General features: G+C 33.2%; 1 protein-coding gene across 5 annotated transcripts; it reads right to left on the reverse strand.

Annotated features, from left to right (window-relative positions):
* Window positions 1–1,605: 1,605 nt before the first annotated feature.
* LOC110657614 (uncharacterized) lies at window positions 1,606–18,913 on the reverse strand. 5 transcript variants are annotated; one of them, XM_021814884.2, is made up of 14 exons: window positions 18,696–18,913; window positions 18,219–18,384; window positions 17,960–18,090; window positions 17,481–17,519; window positions 17,226–17,318; window positions 17,001–17,117; window positions 15,576–15,671; window positions 11,070–11,183; window positions 10,398–10,451; window positions 9,690–9,737; window positions 3,329–3,479; window positions 2,697–2,862; window positions 2,397–2,466; window positions 1,606–2,072 (listed from the first exon to the last, which is right to left on the reverse strand). In XM_021814884.2, exons 2-14 carry the CDS (start codon window positions 18,298–18,300, stop codon window positions 1,815–1,817), a joined length of 1,419 nt encoding a protein of 472 aa, XP_021670576.1. In that variant the 5' UTR covers window positions 18,301–18,384; window positions 18,696–18,913; the 3' UTR covers window positions 1,606–1,814. The 5 variants fall into 5 exon arrangements, with proteins under 5 accessions (XP_021670576.1, XP_021670579.1, XP_058006028.1 ...); XM_021814887.2 differs by having other exon boundaries at window positions 18,246–18,384; window positions 18,696–18,883; XM_058150045.1 differs by having other exon boundaries at window positions 18,219–18,380; window positions 18,725–18,882.
* Window positions 18,914–22,095: the final 3,182 nt, after the last annotated feature.

Genomic DNA, 22,095 nt, shown 5'->3' on the forward strand with positions numbered 1-22,095 from the left:
ATTTTTAGTATAAAGTTTCAATTAAGAATAAATATAAAATAAAATTTATTTTTAAATATAAAGTTTAATCAATGGACTAATAATGCAAAACATTTATATTAAATTGCGATTATATCTAGAACTTTTATTTGCTAATCAACTAAAACTTTTGGTACTATATTGTAATTTACTATTAACTTCTAAAATTCAATTTCATTCCATTAGATACAATTGTGACAAATCTTAAAAGTGTGGTTATTTCATTCGACATTAAAAGTTACTAATTTAAATATGAATTCATACAAATTTTGGCATTTTTTGTTCAATTGACCTCATTAAAAACACTGTCTTTTCAAATCATTTTTATTTTTCAATTTTGTTTAGAGGATAGGAGCATCGACCGAAGAAATTTATTCAATATTTATTAGTGCTTGTGAATACTAAAAACATAACCATTTCCCACCCATATAAAGTATGGAGAATTAGAGAATATATCTAGAAGTTAGTCTAAAAAGCGAAATGAGGAAGCACATGTAATGGTAAACATAGTTATAAGAAAAAAACAAGAGAGGGGGGGGGGGGGGAAGGGACGGGAAGGGCAAGAAGGGGAAGAGAGAGAGAGAGAGAATGAGACTTGTAACCAGCAACCTATGCACATTCAGTGATATCATATCACAAGCAAGTCAGGATGCTTATGTACACATATCCGACCACAAAACAGGATAGGCTACAATTTGTGTACTTGTATAGCCTCTCCAAGTACTTTGATATGCTTATACTCGGTGGTCTTACTCCATGAAATGCGTTTAAGTTCTTCCCAAGCCTAGTAAAGCCAGCGCTCATCTCATCTAGCTCCTGGTTCAAGCCATCTGCAAGCGGATCATTTCCAGCCACTAGCTTCTCTATCACACTAGATAATATGGTTAAGACTCCTGATGTGATTTGCTCGAACAAACTCGGCTCTAGCTTCCTGCTGCCGGCTACAGTTTTAAGACATTGAGATGGTTAGCAATGTCCGAATTCTGAGTGTAGACGTACGGGAATCATGAAATGGGCTTTTGACACATGTACATATCTGATCTATCAGTGGAAACTAAAACTCTACAAGATGATGATATCATATTATGGAAGAAATGGTGGATATAGACGTGTTGATGAGGGGTGAAGAAACAACTTTCAATCAATTTGATTGCAAAGGGTTCCGGATGAGGATGACAATGTGAAAAGGATTAAAACGGCTTGGACAATAACGATTCAAGAACCAAGTGGTGTATCACGTACGAACAAACCAGAAAATAAAGCAATGACTGCTAATTGCTTTACCAAATGATTTGGTAGTCCTTGACAAATATACGGCCTTGCCCAAATAAGAGAGTTGCATAACGAGTTGATGCAACCTTCAGAACATTTTTAGCTTCTGAAGCCTAAATTCTTTTCGCAGGCATACATGAAGCATCCATCAGCCGAGTTTAGCGCTCCGGGTTTGGTCTTTGCACAGAAAAATGAGGCATTAAATGGCACTTTTCTACAAAGCTTTTTTTCTTGGCTTTCTTTTCGTAAGTTGTGTTACAGATAGAATGTCTATCAGTTCTTTAGGGCCTTAACCCTTTGGTTCAAGGATATGGCTTTGACAAAATGAACATCCTCTATATGGAAGCTCTCATCAGTACACTAAAACATAATTATGACAAGATATAAATCTAGTAGCTTTGTAAATGTTGAACAGTTCTTTCCTCTATGAACAAAAAAATTATATAATTGGAAATTAAAAATGCAATGAACAAAACCTTCTCCGCAAAAATATGGAGGACATTGTTCAAAGCCTCCATAGTTGTCTATACATTATGGTCAGTGGAAGATAGTAACTTGGTTTCCTCAGTTGAGATCTCATTTACTGAGAGCTGAATATTTGACTTGGAGCTCATTTTATTCCACTCATTTTCAACACGGAAGAAAACCCATTGGAAACGGCGGACCATCTCCAAGGCAGTGATCATAAACACAGTGAGGTAATTATGACGGAGATGGGCAGACAGCTTGTACGTCCAAGTGCAACGCAGAACCAAATTGCTTCCTATGACCCAAAAATATACCTGCAACTCCAAATATATATAATTACTCCAGAGAAATGACAGAAATTAGGAAGGTTAAACAGATCAATGGGTTAGCCCACACCTATTTACACTTCAAAAATTAATGTTTATGCTACAAGAAAATGGAAAATCACACAAAAACATCATTGGATCAAACAGAATTGGTTTGATTGCCCTGGCTTCATAGATGCCTGGATTTAGGTGTCAAACCAACCATGCAAAAGGATTCTGTTCTAACTGGACAGGTTAGCTGTAATCCTAGAAATATGATTGTAAATCAAAGACTGCTGCCTAATAGGTGCAATAGTGAATATAAATCCTTACCCATTTTCGTCCATAGAGCAGGTAAGAGAAGAGACTTGGTTTGTTAAATTTGAAAATTCGTGTGAAGCAGCTGGCAAAAGAAAAAGAGATTAATTAATGAATGTTGTTGAAGATGTAAGTATTCAGAGACTATAGGATTCAGTTGAAGGGCGTCAACATTGAGGTGATTAGCATCTTGCTTAATGCTTAAGTGGAACCAAACTAGCCAATGGCCCTTCTCTGGTTCTGAGATGAAGGGGAGTAACTAAGTGACAATTGTCACACTATAAATGTGAAACAGTACGGAAAGCAACAACATACCTCAAGTCCCAATCCCGAGTCACATCCCAATAAAACGAGTACAATGAGTTCAAAACACTTGATAGAAGCCAGAGAGGCCGATAAAAATTTGTCCATCTATCAGGGAAGACATGATATTTAAGCGCTGAAAGAAAAATCACTGGCACTGCAGTTGAATATTTTAAAGCTGAAACCATAAGAAAATGAAGTTATTGAAAGTTTTCAGGCAACAAAAACCATCTGTGTGCATAACCCAAAATAAAAGAACAAGAAAAGGTTGTATCAGAATTCAGATAGTGACAGAATGACAATCCATAGGAGGAAATGGAGCACTGGTCATTATCAGAAACTTAACAAGTCATTCTCAGTGTAAAGTTAGCAACGGAACATTACAGGTCATTTCAGTCGGTGCACCAAAGCTAAATGATGAATAGCAATAGATCATAGTATTATTTTTGGATAGAGGAAACCAATTTTGCAATGTCTTAAGAATATATTCGAAAACAGGTGAAGGAAAAGAAAAAGATGTTTAAAAATATATAAATCAAAGAAGAAAAAAAGGGAGAGAGGGGGCAATTTTTGGGTTTGGGGGGGGGGGGGGGTGTGTTTGGGGTGTGTGTGCTGTTTAGTAAAGAATTTCATAACATATGTACCATTAAAGAGATTTGTTTTCTCCCTAGTATCCTTGTATTGCCGAAGGCATTGGAACAATCGAAAAATATAAGGTGAAACAAGGACTAAAGGAATTGCAACGGAGTGGCTGCCACAAACAGAATCAGCTTCAAACCATGCAATGGTGGCAACCTGCACGTATTCAGACAAAAATCTCCTGATAAGACAGAAGCATAGATCACCATTTGTAGCAAACTACACTAGGAAGTTTAGTTTCATAGCCATTGTTTAAGGGGACAGAAATCAATACAGGTATGATATAACAAATTTAGCAGTCAAAGCCTCAAAGGACTAATGATTGGGATGCCAAGCAACCACAGGTAAAGGATTTGTGTATCTTTAAGACAAAGATCATCCCTTTATCTCTGTGATTTCACATCAAGAATTCTTTGCAAATGAAAAGATGCCTAAGACGCTTCTCACTTCCCAAATAATATAAATCCTCCTACATTTATATTTTTTAAACACTGGTTCGAGAATATGCAAGAATGCACTTTGAATGGCTTAGGGCCTGTTTACTTAGAGAGAATTTTCTAATTTTCTAGAAAACTTTTCTACAGAAAATGAAAATTAGAATATCCAATTCATTTTGATTAATTTTCCAAAAACGTGTCAGGAAATAGTTTTCCAAATTTAAAAGAAAATTTAGAAAACATCTCTGAGTTGTTTTCCAAAATTTTCCATTATAAAATTTGGAGAGTGCTCCAAATTTTCTACAAGTTTCACAAATAAAAAACACGAAAGTTTTTATATCAGCATCAAAAAGTATGTCTTCGAATGTTGGTAGAAATCCTTTTTCATTTTTTTCTCTTGTCCCCTTTTATTCCTCCTTTCCTCGATCATCAATTAATCCTTTTCTTCAAAGAGTTCTTTCTCTCTTCTTCTCTCAATCCATTTTCTCTCCTCTTCAGTCATGACATCTGATTATTATTATTTTTTTTTTGTCAGATTCCCCCAATTTAACCTTAACTATTGGATTGTGCTGATAATCCAAATTATCCCATGTTAATTTTCAATTTCTTCAATCTCAATACCCTTTTTGCTCACTCGATCTCTGGTTAAATTTTACATGGGTTCAACATCATCAGGTACGTTTTTCTTTTCTTCTTTTTTTTACCCTTTACAATTTTATTTAGTTTTTTGGTAATTGAGAAAATTTGAGAAAATAGTTGAGTGTAAAGATTCAATAAGCTTTAGTCCCACATATAGAATTGTTGCTTTTTATCGCACTCATGTTACTCATGTAAGTGTGAACTTGCATATTCTGTTTGTCTTGTTTTGTTCAAAATCGAGAAATGGTAGAAACTTTAATTTAGAGATTCAATAAGACAGGACAAGAGATAGGTTGGAGGTGTTTTGATCAAGTGTTGTTATGAACTGGACTTCACAGTGCCTTGTAATTCTTGTTCTTTATGTTCCAAGAATGACAACGTTGTCATCGTTTCTTTAGCAAAGAATAATGTAGATGATTTTTTTTTTTCTTTATTGCATCTTTTGCATTGTCTTTTTGTTGTTGGTTTTTCTTTTGGTTGGTTAGAGATTGATCTTTAGGTTGGTTTATTAGAGACTGCCATTTGCTTGAGCTTAGATTCAATAATGTTTTCATTTAAATAGTTTAGTATTACCATTTACGCATTTCAATATACATAAAAGTTCAAGTTTGCCATCTTAATTAATTTGGTCCGACATTCATCTACCAATCCACTTAGAATAAATAAAATCTGAATGAGTCATTGATCAAATTAGTTGTTTTTAATTTCATTCCTATCTGAATGATGTCTTTTCATGCAAGTTGCGTTTGGAATAGAAAGAAGCTCTGCCTTATAATTGAAAATATATTATTTAATTTTAATTTATATTAATATTTTTAATCAATATGTTTTAAAAAATATTTTTAACCTCAATTCCAATAATAATGTTAAATACATTTATATTAATTCTATCTTTTCTTAACGTGGTTAGATTATATATTTTAAAGCTTTTATGGAATATCAAAATAGAATTTTGTGCTGGGATACTTTTAAATTTAGGAACAAACTAGTCAAGCAATTGCATGGTGATGACAAATAATTTCATAATGGTAGATTTATCTGCAATGACTTGCTCAGAAAAAATCCTTCACGTGGAAGGAAAAAGAAGGAAGACATGTGTCACATACTATAGAAAAAGAAGGAAGAATGTTAAGAAGTAATTGTAAGTTGAGTAGTTATTGTTTTAGGTAGTTGAGAACTTTTTGGAGGGAAATTAGCGTAACTGCTTTTTGGAGGGAAATTCTAGAAACAACTCAGATCTGCTGGAAGTGGTTTTAGTTGTCTGAAAATTGTTAGGGAGGAGTTATTGCTGAGAATATATAGTGTGGACTAATACCTGTACAGAGGCATTCAAGAATTCAATCAATAATATTTTCTCTTTCTCTAAATCTCTATTCTCTTCTCATCTCATTCTTTTCTCTTCTCATCCAGTCTCATTCCTATTCAGAGACTGCTCAAGATTCCAGATTCTCTGAATTGGAAGTAGTAATTAGAGCTGTACAGAATGAGTCGAAGAAAGATAAAGATGAATTAAGGGAGGAAATGAAGCAGAATGCTTTACAGCAAGCAATTGAGACTCGCAATATGATCAGAGAAGAATTGCGATCCATTTTTGGTGATTCCATGCCTAAGGTCGGTCCAGGAGGGAATGATGAGGTTGAAACTTCTATCGCAACTCTTGGGGGCAAAGGAATTCTTCCTAATCTGAGGGAAAGAGTCAATCAACACCAAGGAGGAGGCAGCAACAGTAATGGATCTGCAATTAATGTTGAAGGTATGTCCCAAATGTTGCCAAAAATTGAATTGATTACTTTTGAAGGAAAAGAACCTAGGGCTTGGGTAAGGAAATGTGTTAAGTACTTTGAGGTGTATGGGGTTCCTAAAGAGCAAAGGGTTGGCATTGCTAGTTTGTTTCTAATGGATAGGGCTGATGCTTGGTATCATAATTGGATATCGGGGGAAGGTTCTCATTCTTGGGAGGATTTTGAAAAAGACCTTTGTAGAAGGTTTGGAGAGGAAGGGTTAGAAGATATAGTGGAAGAAATCATGAAGATGAGGCAAGAAGGAACTTTGGAAGAATATCAAGATAAATTTGAGGATCTAAGAATTAGGTTGGATCGGGTAATGCCTAATTTGGGGGAAGCTTATTTTCTGTCAGCCTTTGTTGGTGGGTTAAGAGATGATATAAGACTTATGGTCAGGATGATGAAACCAACTACTCTTTTCCATGCTTTTGAAATTGCAAAATACCAAGAACAACTCTTGAATTGCAGCAAGAAAGTTAATTCTATTACCAGACCTCACCAGAATAATTTTAGATCTTCTTATTATTGTACTTTTATCCCCAAAAACACTTCTTCTCAGTCACCTTATTTCTTGGCACCCAAAACCTCAAACTTGGAGCAATCTTCCATTGCCAAACCAATTAATTCTGTTCAAAAACCTCCCAATTCTGTGGGTTCTATTGCAAATTTTTTGCAAGAAAGGCAGCAGCTGTATCAGCTTATTAGAGAGAATTTAGTGCTGGCCCAAAACAGAATGAAACAATATGCTGATAAGAGGAGATTTGATAGGGAATTTCAAAGAGGAGATTTGATAGGGAATTTGAAGTTGGGGACTGGATATATCTCAAATTGCAGCCTTTCAAGCAAACTTCCTTGGCTATAAGAAAGAATTTTAAGCTATCAGCAAGATTTTTTGGCCCATATCAGGTTGTGGCAAAGATTGGAGCAGTGGCTTACAAGCTGAAATTTCCTAACAATGCCTCCATCTATCCTGTTTTTCATGTTTCCTTACTAAAAAGGAAAGTGGGAAATGATGCAATAGTAGTTCAAGACCTGCCAATTTTTCAGGATGATGCAATACTCATAGCCCCTGAGAAAGTGTTGAAGACTAGAGTGGTGTCCAGGGATAATCAAAAGATTCTCGAAGGCCTTATTAAGTGGCTTCATCTTCCAGCTGAAGAAGCAACTTGGGAAGATCAATCTTTTCTTTTGGCTCAATTTCCAGAATTTTCATCTTCTTGGGGACAAGAAGATTCTCTTGGGGAGGGTATTGTCACATACTATAGAAAAAGAAGAATGTTAAGAAGTAATTGTAAGTTGAGTTGTTATTGTTTTAGGTAGTTGAGAACCTTTTGGCAGGAAATTAGTGTAACTGCTTTTTGGAGGGAAATTCTAGAAACAACTCAGATCTGCTGGAAGTGGTTTTAGTTGTCTGAAAATTGTTAGGGAGCAGTTATTGCTGAGAATATAGAGTGTGGACTAATACCTGTACAGAGGCATTCAAGAATTCAATCAATAATATTTTCTCTCTAAATCTCTATTCTCTTCTCATCTCATTCTTTTCTCTTCTCATCCAGTCTCATTCCTATTCTGTTCTAGGTGATACTTTACAACATGTTCTCAGTAGGTGGGAATTCAATAATCATTATATAATTCAAGTATCATTATATATATGTAACTCCTATTGTAACTTACTCTTAATTTTATTATAAATTCCTTACTTTTGTTAACATTGGTTAGCATTGGATTGGTGATTGAATTCCTTGCATGTGCAAGATCATAGTGTGCAGAATTTGCCACTATACTTTCCAACTGTTGGGTTTCTTTTGCTACTTTGATTTAATTGTTTGTGCTCCATTGGTTTGCTTTGATAAAGGGGTACTCAAATATTGATGCTGAATCTATGTCCTACCCTACTATGTTGCGCTTGGTGCAAATTTCTGCTCTGTTTTGTGAACAATATTTGTGTCCTAGCTGCATTTTTGTGTTCATGCTGTGGTAAATTTGGATCAAAGTTGGTTGACTATTTTTTGTAATACACATTTTTTTTTTCATATATTCTCTTTCAGTTTAATCTGATGCAATTTCTTCCTCCGCTTCCAGTATCTTTTGCTTGAGAAACGAATCAATACAAGGTGCATTAAAGGTATGTTTTTTGGCTTGATCTATATGTACTAAGTTGGTGGGACTTGATTTATTTGATATATTTATTTGAATATTTAATTTGCTGCATGTAAATATTGTGTTAGAATTCGTACATAGATTGGGGAAAGATTGGGGATGGTGAAGATGTGAAAGAATGGTCCAATGCAAATGAAATTGCATTTCTAAGAATATTGTATGAAAGAGTTAAGAAGGATCCTAATGGAACACTCAGTTTTAAATAAAGTGATTAGCAAGAAATGGATGATGAGCTATATTTAGCAATAGGCGAGAGATATGGTATAGATAAGCTAAAGGGAAAATACAATCGTCTTTGTGTAAAGCATCGGCAATTTTCTGAATTGTTGGAGCATACTAGTGTCACTTTTGATTCAAATTCAAACATCATTTTTGATGCAGAAAATGTTTGGCAAATGTTTTATAAGATAATTTTTTATTTAAATTATTTAAAGAAATTTAAATTATATTTTTTTTTTTTTTACATTGATTGCGTGAAAATTCTTGTTTTTTATTAGCAATAGTTGATATACATATACTATACTTTTCAAATTGCAGAAACATAAGAACTTTAGGGCATACAAAAAAATGGGTGTAAACATTATGACCTACTTGGTCAAGTTTTTAGCAAATCTATTGCTACTGGGCATCTTCACCATACTTCTATACAATTACCTCCTACCTCAGATGAAGAGCGTCAAACTGAGGAAGAATTTCTAAATAGAGGCAACCATGTATCTAATGGTGAAGAATCTAGCATTGGAAACTCAAAAGGGAAGCGATCTGCTGATGATTGTAATAATCGTAATAGAAATTAGAATATTTTATGATCTAATCAAACTGATGATGAATTTTTCTTTCTATTTTGTTTCACTTTTCTTACTACAATTTGAAGTTATATTTATTTATAGTTTTTTTCTAAATTGTATTTTGTCATGTAACATGAGTTAAATTTATCTATTTAAAAGAATAATCAAAATAAATTGTTACTTTGAAATTGCATTAGGTAATTAATAAGTGATAATAAAATCAATAACAACTTGTTAAAAAAATAAAATATAATAATTTTTTTACATAATATAAATATATTTTTAGTTTTACAATTTGGAAAACAATTCCAAATTTTTTATAAATGAACATATTCTTCAGTTTTTAAAATACGAAATTAGTTTTCGGTTTCTCACAAATAAACACATTCTCCTTTTTGTTAAAGAGAAAACTTTTTTGCAACTTTGATAAATGAAAATTTTCTCTAAATTTTCTGCAGAAAACATTATTCCAATTTTCTAAAAAAATTGGAGATGAAAAACAAAAAACACTTTCTTTAAGTAAACACGCCCTGAACTTTGCACAAAAACAATACTAACCTGTCGATGGAGCATTCGACATGCTGAACGTTCCAAATCTGAAAATACCTGCACAGAATTGAAATTTATGAGAACATCATGCAAGTATAGTAGCAATTTAATATCTGAAAAATATCAGAACCAATCCTGATTTCTCACCTTGAATGCAATATTAGTAAGTGCTAGATTACAATTAATAGTAAAGCTTATTTTATAATCTCTCCAATAAGCCTTTGAATTAATACAAGTAATGAAAGGTTAACTGTGATAAAGCCAGAGATGAGGTGTTTGTAAAGCATATACTTGACTCAGTGCAGAAAAAGGAATGAAACAATTTGTGTTCATCACAGATACCAGATAGAAACCTTATTTGAATGGTATCAGCCAGTTCAAAGGCTAATTTTCCACCATTAAGGAGCTATGAATATAGAAGAGTTTTCAAACCCATAAAAATGGTTCAAAAACTAGAATAATTACCCAGTTGAAAATGCAATGAAAAAAATATCCCATTTTGGAATCATCAGAAGGCAACAGCTAGAATTGTCTATATGTTAATAGAAGGAACCAAGAATTTTAATTTTTAGTTACAGCAGAGTTAATGTTACTGACACACGAGGTTTATATATTCAAAAAGGATAGGAGAATGACATACAATTGTATTTACAATTTCACATGCATGAGTATGCTTTAACAAACAAAATGGTCACAATTAGATAATAGGATCCATACCTTTGACATGGAGGTCAAAACATCAGCCAAAAAAAAGTCAGAAAACGTAATTGCCTGTAACAATGATATAAAAGTTAAATTAAATACAGTACATAAAGCTCATATAGATGACAAAATAATAATAATAATAATAATAATAATAATAATAATAATAATAATAATAATAATAATAAAAAGCTCATATTGGTATACTGGTGCACACAAAAGGTCCCTCTGCCTCCTAGGGAAGTCATGGGAGAGAATAGCTTCCACATTTGCAGCATAGACTACAGACCTTGTGGCTCAATAGTAAATTTTCTAGAAACCATTACAGGACACAAACATAATTAAGTGAAATGTCCTGCCAAACTGTCACCCTCGTTTGTCAGGGCACCTTGGTTTGCAGCATTCTTGGCAGTGTTTTGTTGCAAATGTTTGTATGCATTATACATATATTGTTAAAATTATGTTTTCAAAAAGATTACCCAATAGAAGCATCCATAGTAGTCAAAACCATCTAGAATCTATAAACAAGGAAAAGCCAAGGACAAATTTCTGAGCAATTTGATAGATGAGAAGTAAATTATATACTACTTATTCACTTAACTTTTCAGGTCTTGACTACTTATTCAACAAGTAAGAAAGTTGACAAAGTGAATTGATTAACCACAACAGGAAAACAATCAAACTTGCCTGTAGTGGAAAAACTATTCTCCAGAGAGTCCTTAACAAGTAGTAGCGCGATGACAAATAAAAAATATCGAAGGGGAATATAAAAACCATCAGAACAGCAAAGTATAAGAGGACCTGCCATATAGAGAATGTTAACTGAATGCATTTCCAACATTGTAATAGCAGTCGAAAGGGATGGGATGTACTTTCGTCCACAAGATAAATAAACATATAAAGTTACATAATCATGATAGTTGGAATCCAACATCGTACTTTTCATGAAAAATTAACCCATAGACATTATTTATATTTTTCCTATTATATTTTTCCCATCCAAAGTTTAACCCATTTTCATGATATCTATGATTCTAGTTAAGTTTACAATCCTATCAGCTTCAAAATTAAGAACGCAAATGTTCTAGCACAGTTCAACATTATCAGAGTCCAAATATCTAATCTTAAACAATCAAGATGTATACTCAAAAAGGGGGAAAAAGATTATGTTTCACATTACAATATAGCAAAGTGAAGCACACAATAAGAAACGTATGGAAGATAATACTGAAATAAGAATCGTCTCAAATTATACTTCTCAAATCATGCACATATATCAGTTAAAAAAAAAATCATGCACATATAATAATTCATCTCTTTCTCTATCATAAAGGCCGCATTTGGTACACAGGATGTTACAAGACAGGGATAAATCCTCATTGTTTTGTGTTTGTTGTGCACTACAACAAGACAAGAAGATGATTTTGTCTTTGTCCCAACCGTAATTTCTTGTCCTTCCAGAAAGTGATGGACAATCTTGTCCTAGCTTTACAAGAATACCTTTACATATTTAAATGAAGTTTAACTAGCATTTTAAAAAAAATTGCAAATAACATATTAAAATTAAAATAAAATATAATAAAAAATAAAATATTTTAAAATCTAAATAATATTAAATTAATTTTTTTGCACCGGGGTATAAAATTTTAAAAAATAATGAATAATTCTGAAGATAGTAAAACAGATAGTGGAACAGAACACAAGATAAGCATAGAGAACAATAGAAGATATCATAAAAAGAGATCAATTAGGAAGGAACATGATAAGAGGAGAATCAAGGTTGATACTTGAAATATCGGATCACTTATAGGAAAATTAATAGAGCTTGTGGATACCTTGGAAAGGAGAAAGGTGAAAATTGCTTGCATCCAAGAGACTAAATGGGTAGGAGGGAAAAACAAGGAAATGGATAATTCAGAATACAAAGTGTGGTTTACTGGAAAGGAGAGGAACAAGAATGGAATGAACATGATCATAGACAGAATATCGAAAGACGCCGTAATAGCTATGAAAAGAGTAGGAGATAGAATTATACTAGTAAAGCTAGTACTAGAAGAAGAAACAATAAATGCAGTTAGTGCTTATGCCCCACAAATAGGACTAGATAGTGAGAGTAAACAAAAGTTTTGGGAAGATATGGATGATCTAATGCAAAGCATACCGAATGAAGAGAATGTTCTTATCGGTGGAGAAATATGGACATGTAGGAAGTGATAGACAAGATTATGAGAATATTCATGGAGGTTTTGGTTTTGGTTTTGGTAGCCAAAATGAGGAGAAAAAGCATCCTGGATTTTGCCATGGCATATGACCTAATACTAGTAAATACCTACTTTATAAAAAGGGAGTCGCATTTATTGACTTTCAAAACTGGACAACATAGAACCAAATTGACTTTCTCTTAACCAGGAAGACAAATAGAGCTCTATGCAAGGATTGCAAGGTTATTCTGGGAGAGGCTTTAACAAGTCAAAATCGGTTAGTGATCTTGAATGTCAAGTTTAGGAACAATTCAAGTAAAGCTAGAAGAAATATTGTAGCTCGAACAAAGTGATGGGAGTTCAAAGGAGTAAAGCAAGTGAAGTTCAAAAATCAGCTTCCCGAGTCCGAAGCATGGAAGGTGGATGTGGAGGCTAATGATATGTGGATACAGATCGCATCAAATATTAGAGAAGTAGCTAAAAAAGTACTTGAAGAGTATAGAGAACATGGACCACCTTTAAAAGAGAGATGGTGGTAGAATGAGAAAGTATAAAAGGCAGTGAAGAGAAAGAGGGAATGATATAAGAAATTACCTAAGTGTGATAATAATAAAGCTTACGAATAGTACAAGATAGCAAAGAAAGAGACAAAAAAGGCAGTTAGTCAAGCAAGAGCGCAGGCCTTTGAAAAGTTATATAAGAAATTTGGAACTAAAGAAGAGGAGAAAGATATTTATAGATTAGCATAGAGGAAAGAAAAGAAATGTCAAAATCTCAATTAAGTTAGGTACATTAACGATAAAGAAGGAAAAGTGTTGGTGAAAGATGAGGATATTAGAGAAAGATGGAGAAATTATTTTGATAATCTCTTTAATAATAGTCAAAATGGTTATAGCGTAAATATAGACTACAGAGCAATAGAAAAAAATGTGAATTACACTAGAAGGATTAGATCTTTAAAAGTAAAGGAAGCACTTAAGAGAATGAAAGTTAGTAAAGCCTGTGGACCCGACAAAATACCAATTGAAGTGTGGAAGTGTTTGGTAGATATGGGAGTGGCATGGTTAACTAAATTGTTTATTAAGATTCTACACTCAAAGAAAATGCCTGATAAATGGAGGAGAAGTATTTTAGTACCTATTTTTAAAAATAAGGGAGACATACAGAGTTGCTCAAACTATAGGGGAATTAAACTCATGAGCCATACTATGAAGTTGTGAGAGAGAGTTGTAGAACATCGACTACGTCATGACACTTCTATCTCTCCCAATCAATTTGGCTTCATGCCCTGTCACTCAACTATGGAAGCGATCTTTCTTATTAGAAGCTTGATGGAGAAATATAGAGATGTGAAGAAAGATCTACATATGGTTTGTATTGATTTGGAGAAGGCTTATGATAGTATTCCAAGATATGTCTTATGGAGAGTATTAGAACAAAAGAGGGTATCTATCAGATACATACAAGTGTTGAAAGATATGTATGAAGGAGCAACTATTATTATGCGCACAGTAGGAGGGGACACGAGATTTTCCTCTCTCAGTTGGATTACACCAAGATTCAGCTATGAGCCCTTACCTTTTTACATTAGCTCTAGATGAATTGACGAAAGATATACAAAAGAGTATCACTTCGTGCATGATGTTTGCATATGATATAATTCTAATAGATGAGATGCGATGAGTCAATAGAAAGCTAGAACTTTAGAGAAGTACTTTAGAGTCAAAGGACTTTAAGTTAAGCAGAACGAAGACAGAATACATGCATTGCAAGTTCAGTGAAAGTCGAACTGTTGATAGGGAAGGAGTTAGTTTGAATGGAGTAGTATTGCCCCAAAGTAATCACTTTAACTATCTCGACTCAATCCTTCAAGTAGATGGGGGGATGTAAGGAGAATATTAGTCATAGGATTAAAGTCGGATGGTTGAAGTGAAGACGTGCCACGGGAGTTTTAAGTGATCGCAAGATTCCCAATAAGTTGAAAAGAAAATTTTACTGTATAGCCATACGACCGACCATGTTATACGGTAGTGAGTGCTGGGTAATGAAAGAGCCGCATGTATCTAAGATGAGAGTTGCAGAGATGAGAATGTTAAGGTGGATGAGTGTTCATACTAGACTAGATAAAGTCTGTAATGAGAGTATTAGAGAAAAGGTAGAAGTGGTGCCAATTGAGGATAAGTTGAGAGAAGGGAGATTGAGGTGGTTTGGTCATATGAAGCGTAGACATACGGAAGCTCCAGTTAGACAAGTAGAGCACATTGAGTTAAAGGATAGAAAGAAAAGAAAGGGTGGACCTAAACTGACTTAGAGGAGAGCAGTACAACATGACCTAGAAGCATTAAACATTTCCGAGGATTTAACCCAAAATCGTTGATAGTGGAGAAAAAAAATCCCTATAGCCGACCCCAATAAATTTTTGGGATAAAGGCTTAGCTGAGTTGAGTTGAGTTGAGTTTAATGAATAATTCTGAAAATATATATATTTATATGAAGTAATTACTTATTACTTTGGCTATTTTCTTCAATAAATATTTTATACAAGAGAAAAATAGATAAGATAAAGGGTACAGTAGTCATTTTAACATTTTATTTTGAACTCTGTCTTGCCTATTTTACACTAAACATTAGACTGGACAACAATTTTCTTTGTCCCATCTTGTCCAAATTCAGCCAATGGATACAGCTTCTCCAAACCTTAACTTGTTTCTGAAACTCCCAATTCAGCAAGTTAGTATTTTCAATGTTTTTGCAACTGTAAAGTGGCAATAGCAATATAGATTAAAATATCATCATTGTATCACGAAACCAACTCTGAACTAAATAACTTATGAAAAAAATCCTAATTATTATTTTACTGGATAGCAGATAGCATTAATTAAAATCCTAAACTTCTGCAGGAAAAAGCCAAAATAAAACCCTTAAAGCATTAAGAAGCTGTTGAACAGAACATGAGAACTTGTCAGCAATTAAATAAGAGCATCTATTACACTGGTTGTGATGCAGCCAATGTTACTTCTCCATGAGAATAAAGGTAAAGATATGCAGTCATGCTAGTTGGGACAATGATAGTCATCCATGTGGCAACCTGAAGATAATAAATTAGACAGTTACCCTCTGCAAGTATACAATAATAACAATGAATAAAAGGGTTCAACCTTAAAAGTAGACCACAACAAAGAAAAGAGAATCATTCTAAAACAAAAACAAAAAAAGCTAGTCTCTAGAAGTGGACAGTCTGCTACATTATATCTTGTCAACAGATGTTCAAAACATTTACAATTTTACTAGGTTTTTTTAAAAAAAAAAAAAAAAAAAAAAAATCCAGAGAGCTTAATATGTTCATACTTCATCTAAACTGTAAACCCTTTCCAGCAAGTCATTGAAAATGCAGATTCATGTGCTACAAACAATTATGATGCTTACCAATTACCATGCTCTTCCTATACAAGTGCCTTCCCGCCCAGTTGTCATAAATAAGCATCACTAAAATTTTGATTAAAAGAATGTGAAAAGTTTTCCATTCTAGTCCTTATTTTGGAGAACTTCCATTTCAATTCTCAAAAATGCATATTGTTACAATAAAAGTTTTTCAACGAACCCATCATTAAACCGAATATCAAATGGAACTCATTACATCATCCCTCTGAAAACATGTGCAATGAACATTTGACAAGCTTAAATTGGACATCCTTCATTTCAACTGATGCACATGAGCCAATGATGAAATTACTTCATATAAGTTAGAACAAAATGGGGTAATGACACAGGATTTTCCAGAGATTTTAGGACTACCTATTTTAGGAAGAAATGTAGGAAGTAGAGTTTTATTTCATTTATGTGATTCCTAATTAGAATTTGCTTAATCGTCTCTTGTTTAGGATTCCAAATCCTAATAATAGTGGGATTAATAATGAACAAGGTATTTATTAATCCTAAATACTAACAGAACTATTAATCCCACTAGTATTAGGATTTGGAATCCTAAATAAGAAAATACTAATGAATTTGCTTAGTAAAAATGCTCATAGGTATTTATAGTAGAATTACTAACCCCGCTAGCATTAGGATTTGGAATCCTAGACAAGAAAATACCAAGAAAATTCTAATTAGGAATCTCAAACCAGCATAACTTCTTGAATAAAATAAAACAATACTTCCTACATTTTTTCCTAAAATAGGTATTCCTAAAATCCCTAGAAAATTCTGCATCAGGTAATCAAGTAAAAAAAGATACTCCAAAAGATATCCAACAGAACTACATGCAGTGCAACCTCCATAGCATATTACCTAACCAACAGACAAGGTTTAAAAACAGCAAGGGAGGATGGCATAACAGTAGTGTAACATTGGACAACAAGGGTACATCATAGAGAACAAGTAAACTGTTTTATTGTAGTAGTTCTAAAATACAAACCTTCCATACTTCTCTGTGAGTAAGATGATTTTGGTCAAGATAAAAAATTTTTGCATAACTAACTGTAGATTGAGCGAAAACCCATAAATTAACTCCCCAAAGCCAAACCATCATAGTCTGCAGTATGAAAACCAGAAGAAAACATTCTCACTTCACAATGAAATGAATACAACAATCAGATTAAAATGGTCTCATCCAGTCATCGCAATAAAAACCAATACTAACCACAAGAAGAAGAGGATTGTAATATAAAAATGCCTCGTATAGAAAGAGGTCCCGCAAATCCACACTCATTCTCATGACAGAATCCCATCCAGTCTGAAATTTTCACATGCCACATTAAGGAGACACAAAGCAAGTAACACTATGAAATTACAATACAACGTCCTTCAAACATTGCCAATGCTGCCATCAAATCTAAAATATCCAATGCACAAGTAATCATAACCACACACAAGAAATGTGTAAATATATGCTCACCTTGCAGCAAATGAAACCCCATAGAAAGAATAATAGTACCTGGAAATTAAACTCCTTCAGTATGATCAAATATGGATAACAAAGAAAAAGGTTAATGATAGGTGTAAAATTCAGAGTAAAATCAGAATACAACATGCCATAATCAGGGCATGTACTTCTAGCAGCATTGGAACAATTACTAGCACTCGATCAACATATTCAACTTAAATGGTTTGTTCAACATTTTATCCAGAAAGCGGAAGGGTATAAAAAAAAAAAAAAAAGAAATTATACTACAGTCATTAATTCCTTCAGTTAGTAGAACCTATCTGTATTAAGAGAAGAAAATGGGAATAATGGAATCACGCCTAAAAAATGTCTTGGTCCTTAGTCAGATGAACCAGGCATTGGCATAAATTTAACAAATAAATCATAAGGCAAACTGAAAAAATAAAATTATGGAAGGAACACAGATATAAGTACTTCATTAAAAACACAACCTTGAATCTCCATAATAATATTGGAGATGGCATTATTGCAGCAGTGCTTATAGGCGTAATCATACTCTTCAAATCATTGGACTCCGTCGAATGCAAGAAACCTTCCTCTGCACCATTTCCCTGCTCACCAACTGCCAAATAGTCCACAACATTAGCTCCATAAGTAAACATAAACCAACATAAATATTAACAAATAAATAAATACAAGCAAACAATTCACACATAATACATCGAAAAATAGCTTATAATCTTGTTCTACCAAGATCAAGGACAACAGGTCGGCTACCCGACTTCCTCAAATGTGGACTATTGCTTGGCGCTGTCACTTGACCTCCAAACATAGATGTAATGGCAGATAGTATTCGTGTGTTGCTGCAACGTAGCTAGTATTCGTGTGTTGCTGCAACGTAGCCTTCAGTACGTACCTGCCACCAATTGTGATTACAAACCACGATCACAACCCAAAAAAATTTCCTCTAACCCACATTATCATAACACCAATTAAGAGCAAATTTTGTAAAACTACCCTAACTTACATAATTAAAGGGGGAAAAAACAGATTCCAGAAAATTTGGAGATCTATTGCTCAAAATATCCAGAATTACAAATGCAGACAGGAAAAAAAATCAAATTAAGGGAAACCCATTAGAAGCTTCATGCTCAAATCATGCGATAGAGGAAAGTGGAACCAAATTGAACATAGAAAATGAGATCAGAGAGAGAGAGAGAGACTTACAGAGAGAGCTATGAATGGCTTTAAAATAGGTACCTTGATTGATTGATTCAACGTATGTTATATACATTCGAACCTTTTTGAGAGTTCCCTGGATCTCTCTCACCCACCTGATATGGTGAGATCTCTCTGTTGCACAATCAAAAATATTAGGAGAAATTTTGAGTGCGAGGGAAGCGAGGGAAGCGAGGTGCTAGCCTGGGAAGATGCAAATGCACATTTTCGGAAGGACACGTACCCAAAGTTAATGGGAAATTTATAATATTAAACCTGGATCCTATATTTTAAAAATTAACTATTTTTTTCAAAAAAAAATTAAACTATCTAATCTTTTAATTATACTTCCATTAAAATTGAGATATTCGTTGTAATTTAAAAGTAAAATTCCTTTAATTAAAATCGAAAAGAATAAAATATCTTTTATTTATTTAAAATTAATAATTGAAGAAATAAATTAAAAATCTTTATCTTATTTTGAGCCCAAAAGTTAATTATAATTTGGCCTTCCTTAAACTTCAGTTTAAGGCTTTGTTTTACTTTCAAGATCATCAGTAATTCCATGCTTGCTCATGATAGCGTATAACTAACTTTTCAGCACTTCACAACAGATTTAATGTTATTTTTATTTGCCATTATAGCTTTTTTTTGGAGTCGATTATATCTTTATAGCAAATAAAAAATCTATTATTGAAGTATTTTATTGCTTCTTGAGTTATTTTCTTTCCCCAAAATAAGTTGGCAATTTGTAAGAAATCTAGAGGCAAAGCATAGATATTCTCATGCTTTTCATTTTAATGTTTGGTTTCTATTCAAAACTCCGTCAAATCCTTATTGTCAAGACCTAGATTTGGCACTTGAGTGTAGTTTAGGAGGGTTCAGTCTTTGGAAACATATGTGATTGAGTTAGAGTGCTAGGTTGTTTCAGGTATGTAATTGAATTCACGCTATGGCCAAGACATAGGTCTTGATAATGGAATAAGTTGTAGTGATGTTTGGTTGTAATCTATGTAGCACATAAGCGAAAACGCCTTTTAAGTAATCAACGGGGCCTAACTGTTATATCATAAAATCACGCTTTAAAGAATTAACAACATAAGATATATGTAACAACATAAGATATGTGCATAAGATTGTTACCGGTAATGAGTATGTTATCAACATCAACCAACTAAAAGACATAAGTATTGCCATTATTGTATATGAACAGTGAGCTATCCGCATTCGATGATTGAAAATGAAGCTTGATCATGGCCTTTTTTAACTTGTGATGCCATTCTCCCAGGGCTTGTTTCAAGCCATAGAGGGACCGCTTTAATTTATAGACATGTGTTAGGCGATCTTTGTCAAGGAACCCCTTGGGTTGATCGATGAAAACACTATCATGTAAATCTCCATGCAAGATAGCATTGGATATGTCTAACTGCTGAATATGCCATTTGTTTGTGAAGGCAAGAGAGAGAAGCAACTAAATGGTTGATGGGTTTAACTATCCCAAGTCTCTGATGAAACCCATTAGTGACGAGTCAGGCTTTATAGTGATCCATGGTGCCATCTGCCTTTTATTTTAGGTGATAAACCCACTGGTACCTTATAATGTTTTGTGCCTTAGATCATGCTACAAGATCCCATGTCCCTGTATTGATTAAAGGTGAGATTTTATCATTCATGGCCTTTGTCATAACTTACCCCTCTGTAAGATATGACATGATCCCGTAGTATACCTAATAAATTACCGAACTTCGTCTACCGATAATTTATTAAATATACTACAAGGGATTTTACCAATTCAAATTCATTTTTAAGTCTAACATGGTGTTAAAAGGGTTATTTCGATGTCTCTAATTTCAGTACAAGCCATAAAAATTTATTTAGAAATAATTAACCATTTTTAAAACTTTAGAGAAATTTTGTATAGTGATGGCTAAAATTATATAAAAACAATTCTTTTAAACCTGTTGAAAATCCTGTAACATTTTATATAATTCATTCTCATCAATTCCCATAAAAAAAATTTCCATCATTAACATAATCTAGGAAGTAATTTAAACATCGGCATTCATTGAAAATGAAAAAGTTAATAATACAAAAATTTAAATATGGATAAAATCTCAAAATAATATTACAAATATCTACAATCACAAAATATCATTACATACAACTGCTAAATGTCTGTACATGCATATATATAGTTACATACACATCAAAATGTAATTACAAGGGTATTATATACCCACAGTTAAACCAAAAGCTGCACCAAAGTTTCTCACTTGGCAGCCTTCTCCCTTCCCTTACCTGCGATAGCATAAATAAGCTATCACTGAGTATATCACCCAGTGGTACACAACTATAATTTTCAAACTCAATATAAAACATGTTTGTGCAAGGTATAACCAAGAATTTGAAATATCCAAATTTCCATAATTCATAAAACCAATATCAATATTTTCAATCATATAATTCAATTGTTTCAATAACATTTTATCAAGCAATTGCAAAAAATAATGTTGCCAACAATTCACACAATTAAAGCTATGTGAATTGTTGGCAACATTATTTCAATAACATTTTATCAAGCAATTGCAAAAAATAATGTTGCCAACAATTCACACAGTTAAAGCTATGACATAAAATTTCATGATCAATGCCGTGTTGTACACCACGACAAAGTAATCTACAACCTCACTAACCAAAATTAATGAGAGAGGTGGCTAGCTAGCAGTATGAGTACTCATCCGAACTCAACCTCAACTGGCAAGCCAAAGAGGGAGGAATACAATATCAATTTCACTTCATATAATAAGGGACACAATTCAAATTGCCATGCCAACTGTGATTTTAAAATAAATTCAAATATTTCCATTCAAAGAATCACATTGCAAATCAAATAAGTCACATTTCATTCATCGAAATTCCTTTATAGGGTTGGCAACACATAATTTCTCAAAACACTTCTAAAGACATTCAAAATTGGCTCACCCCCTTGCTACAATGAAATATATAGCCAACATTCGCCTTTCCAAAATCACAAATTCATTTCACAAATTTAAAGTTCTCAAGCGCAAGAAAAATCATAACTCATCCATAATAAATTCATTCAAATCAATTACAAGGTTAAAAACAAAGAAGAAAGTTAGTTGTGCACGAATCTTCAATGGATTTCCTTTTTCTTGATTTACTTCTCCTTGCCTTTTAAGGCCTCCTTTTCTACTATAAACACACAATTAAGTGTCTCAATACTCATCTCAATTATCTCCAATAGCCAATCAAATAAATGCCTAATGCATCCCTAAGTAAATTTTGAAATTTCAATATATTCTGGATTCAGAGCAGTTTTGGACCCTTACTTTGCAACCCCATTTTAGTCTAGTTTCAATCATAATTTGAAAAGGTGATCTTAATAAAC

Source organism: Hevea brasiliensis, chromosome 7 (assembly GCF_030052815.1).
Source record: "Hevea brasiliensis isolate MT/VB/25A 57/8 chromosome 7, ASM3005281v1, whole genome shotgun sequence".
Lineage (NCBI taxonomy): Eukaryota > Viridiplantae > Streptophyta > Magnoliopsida > Malpighiales > Euphorbiaceae > Hevea > Hevea brasiliensis.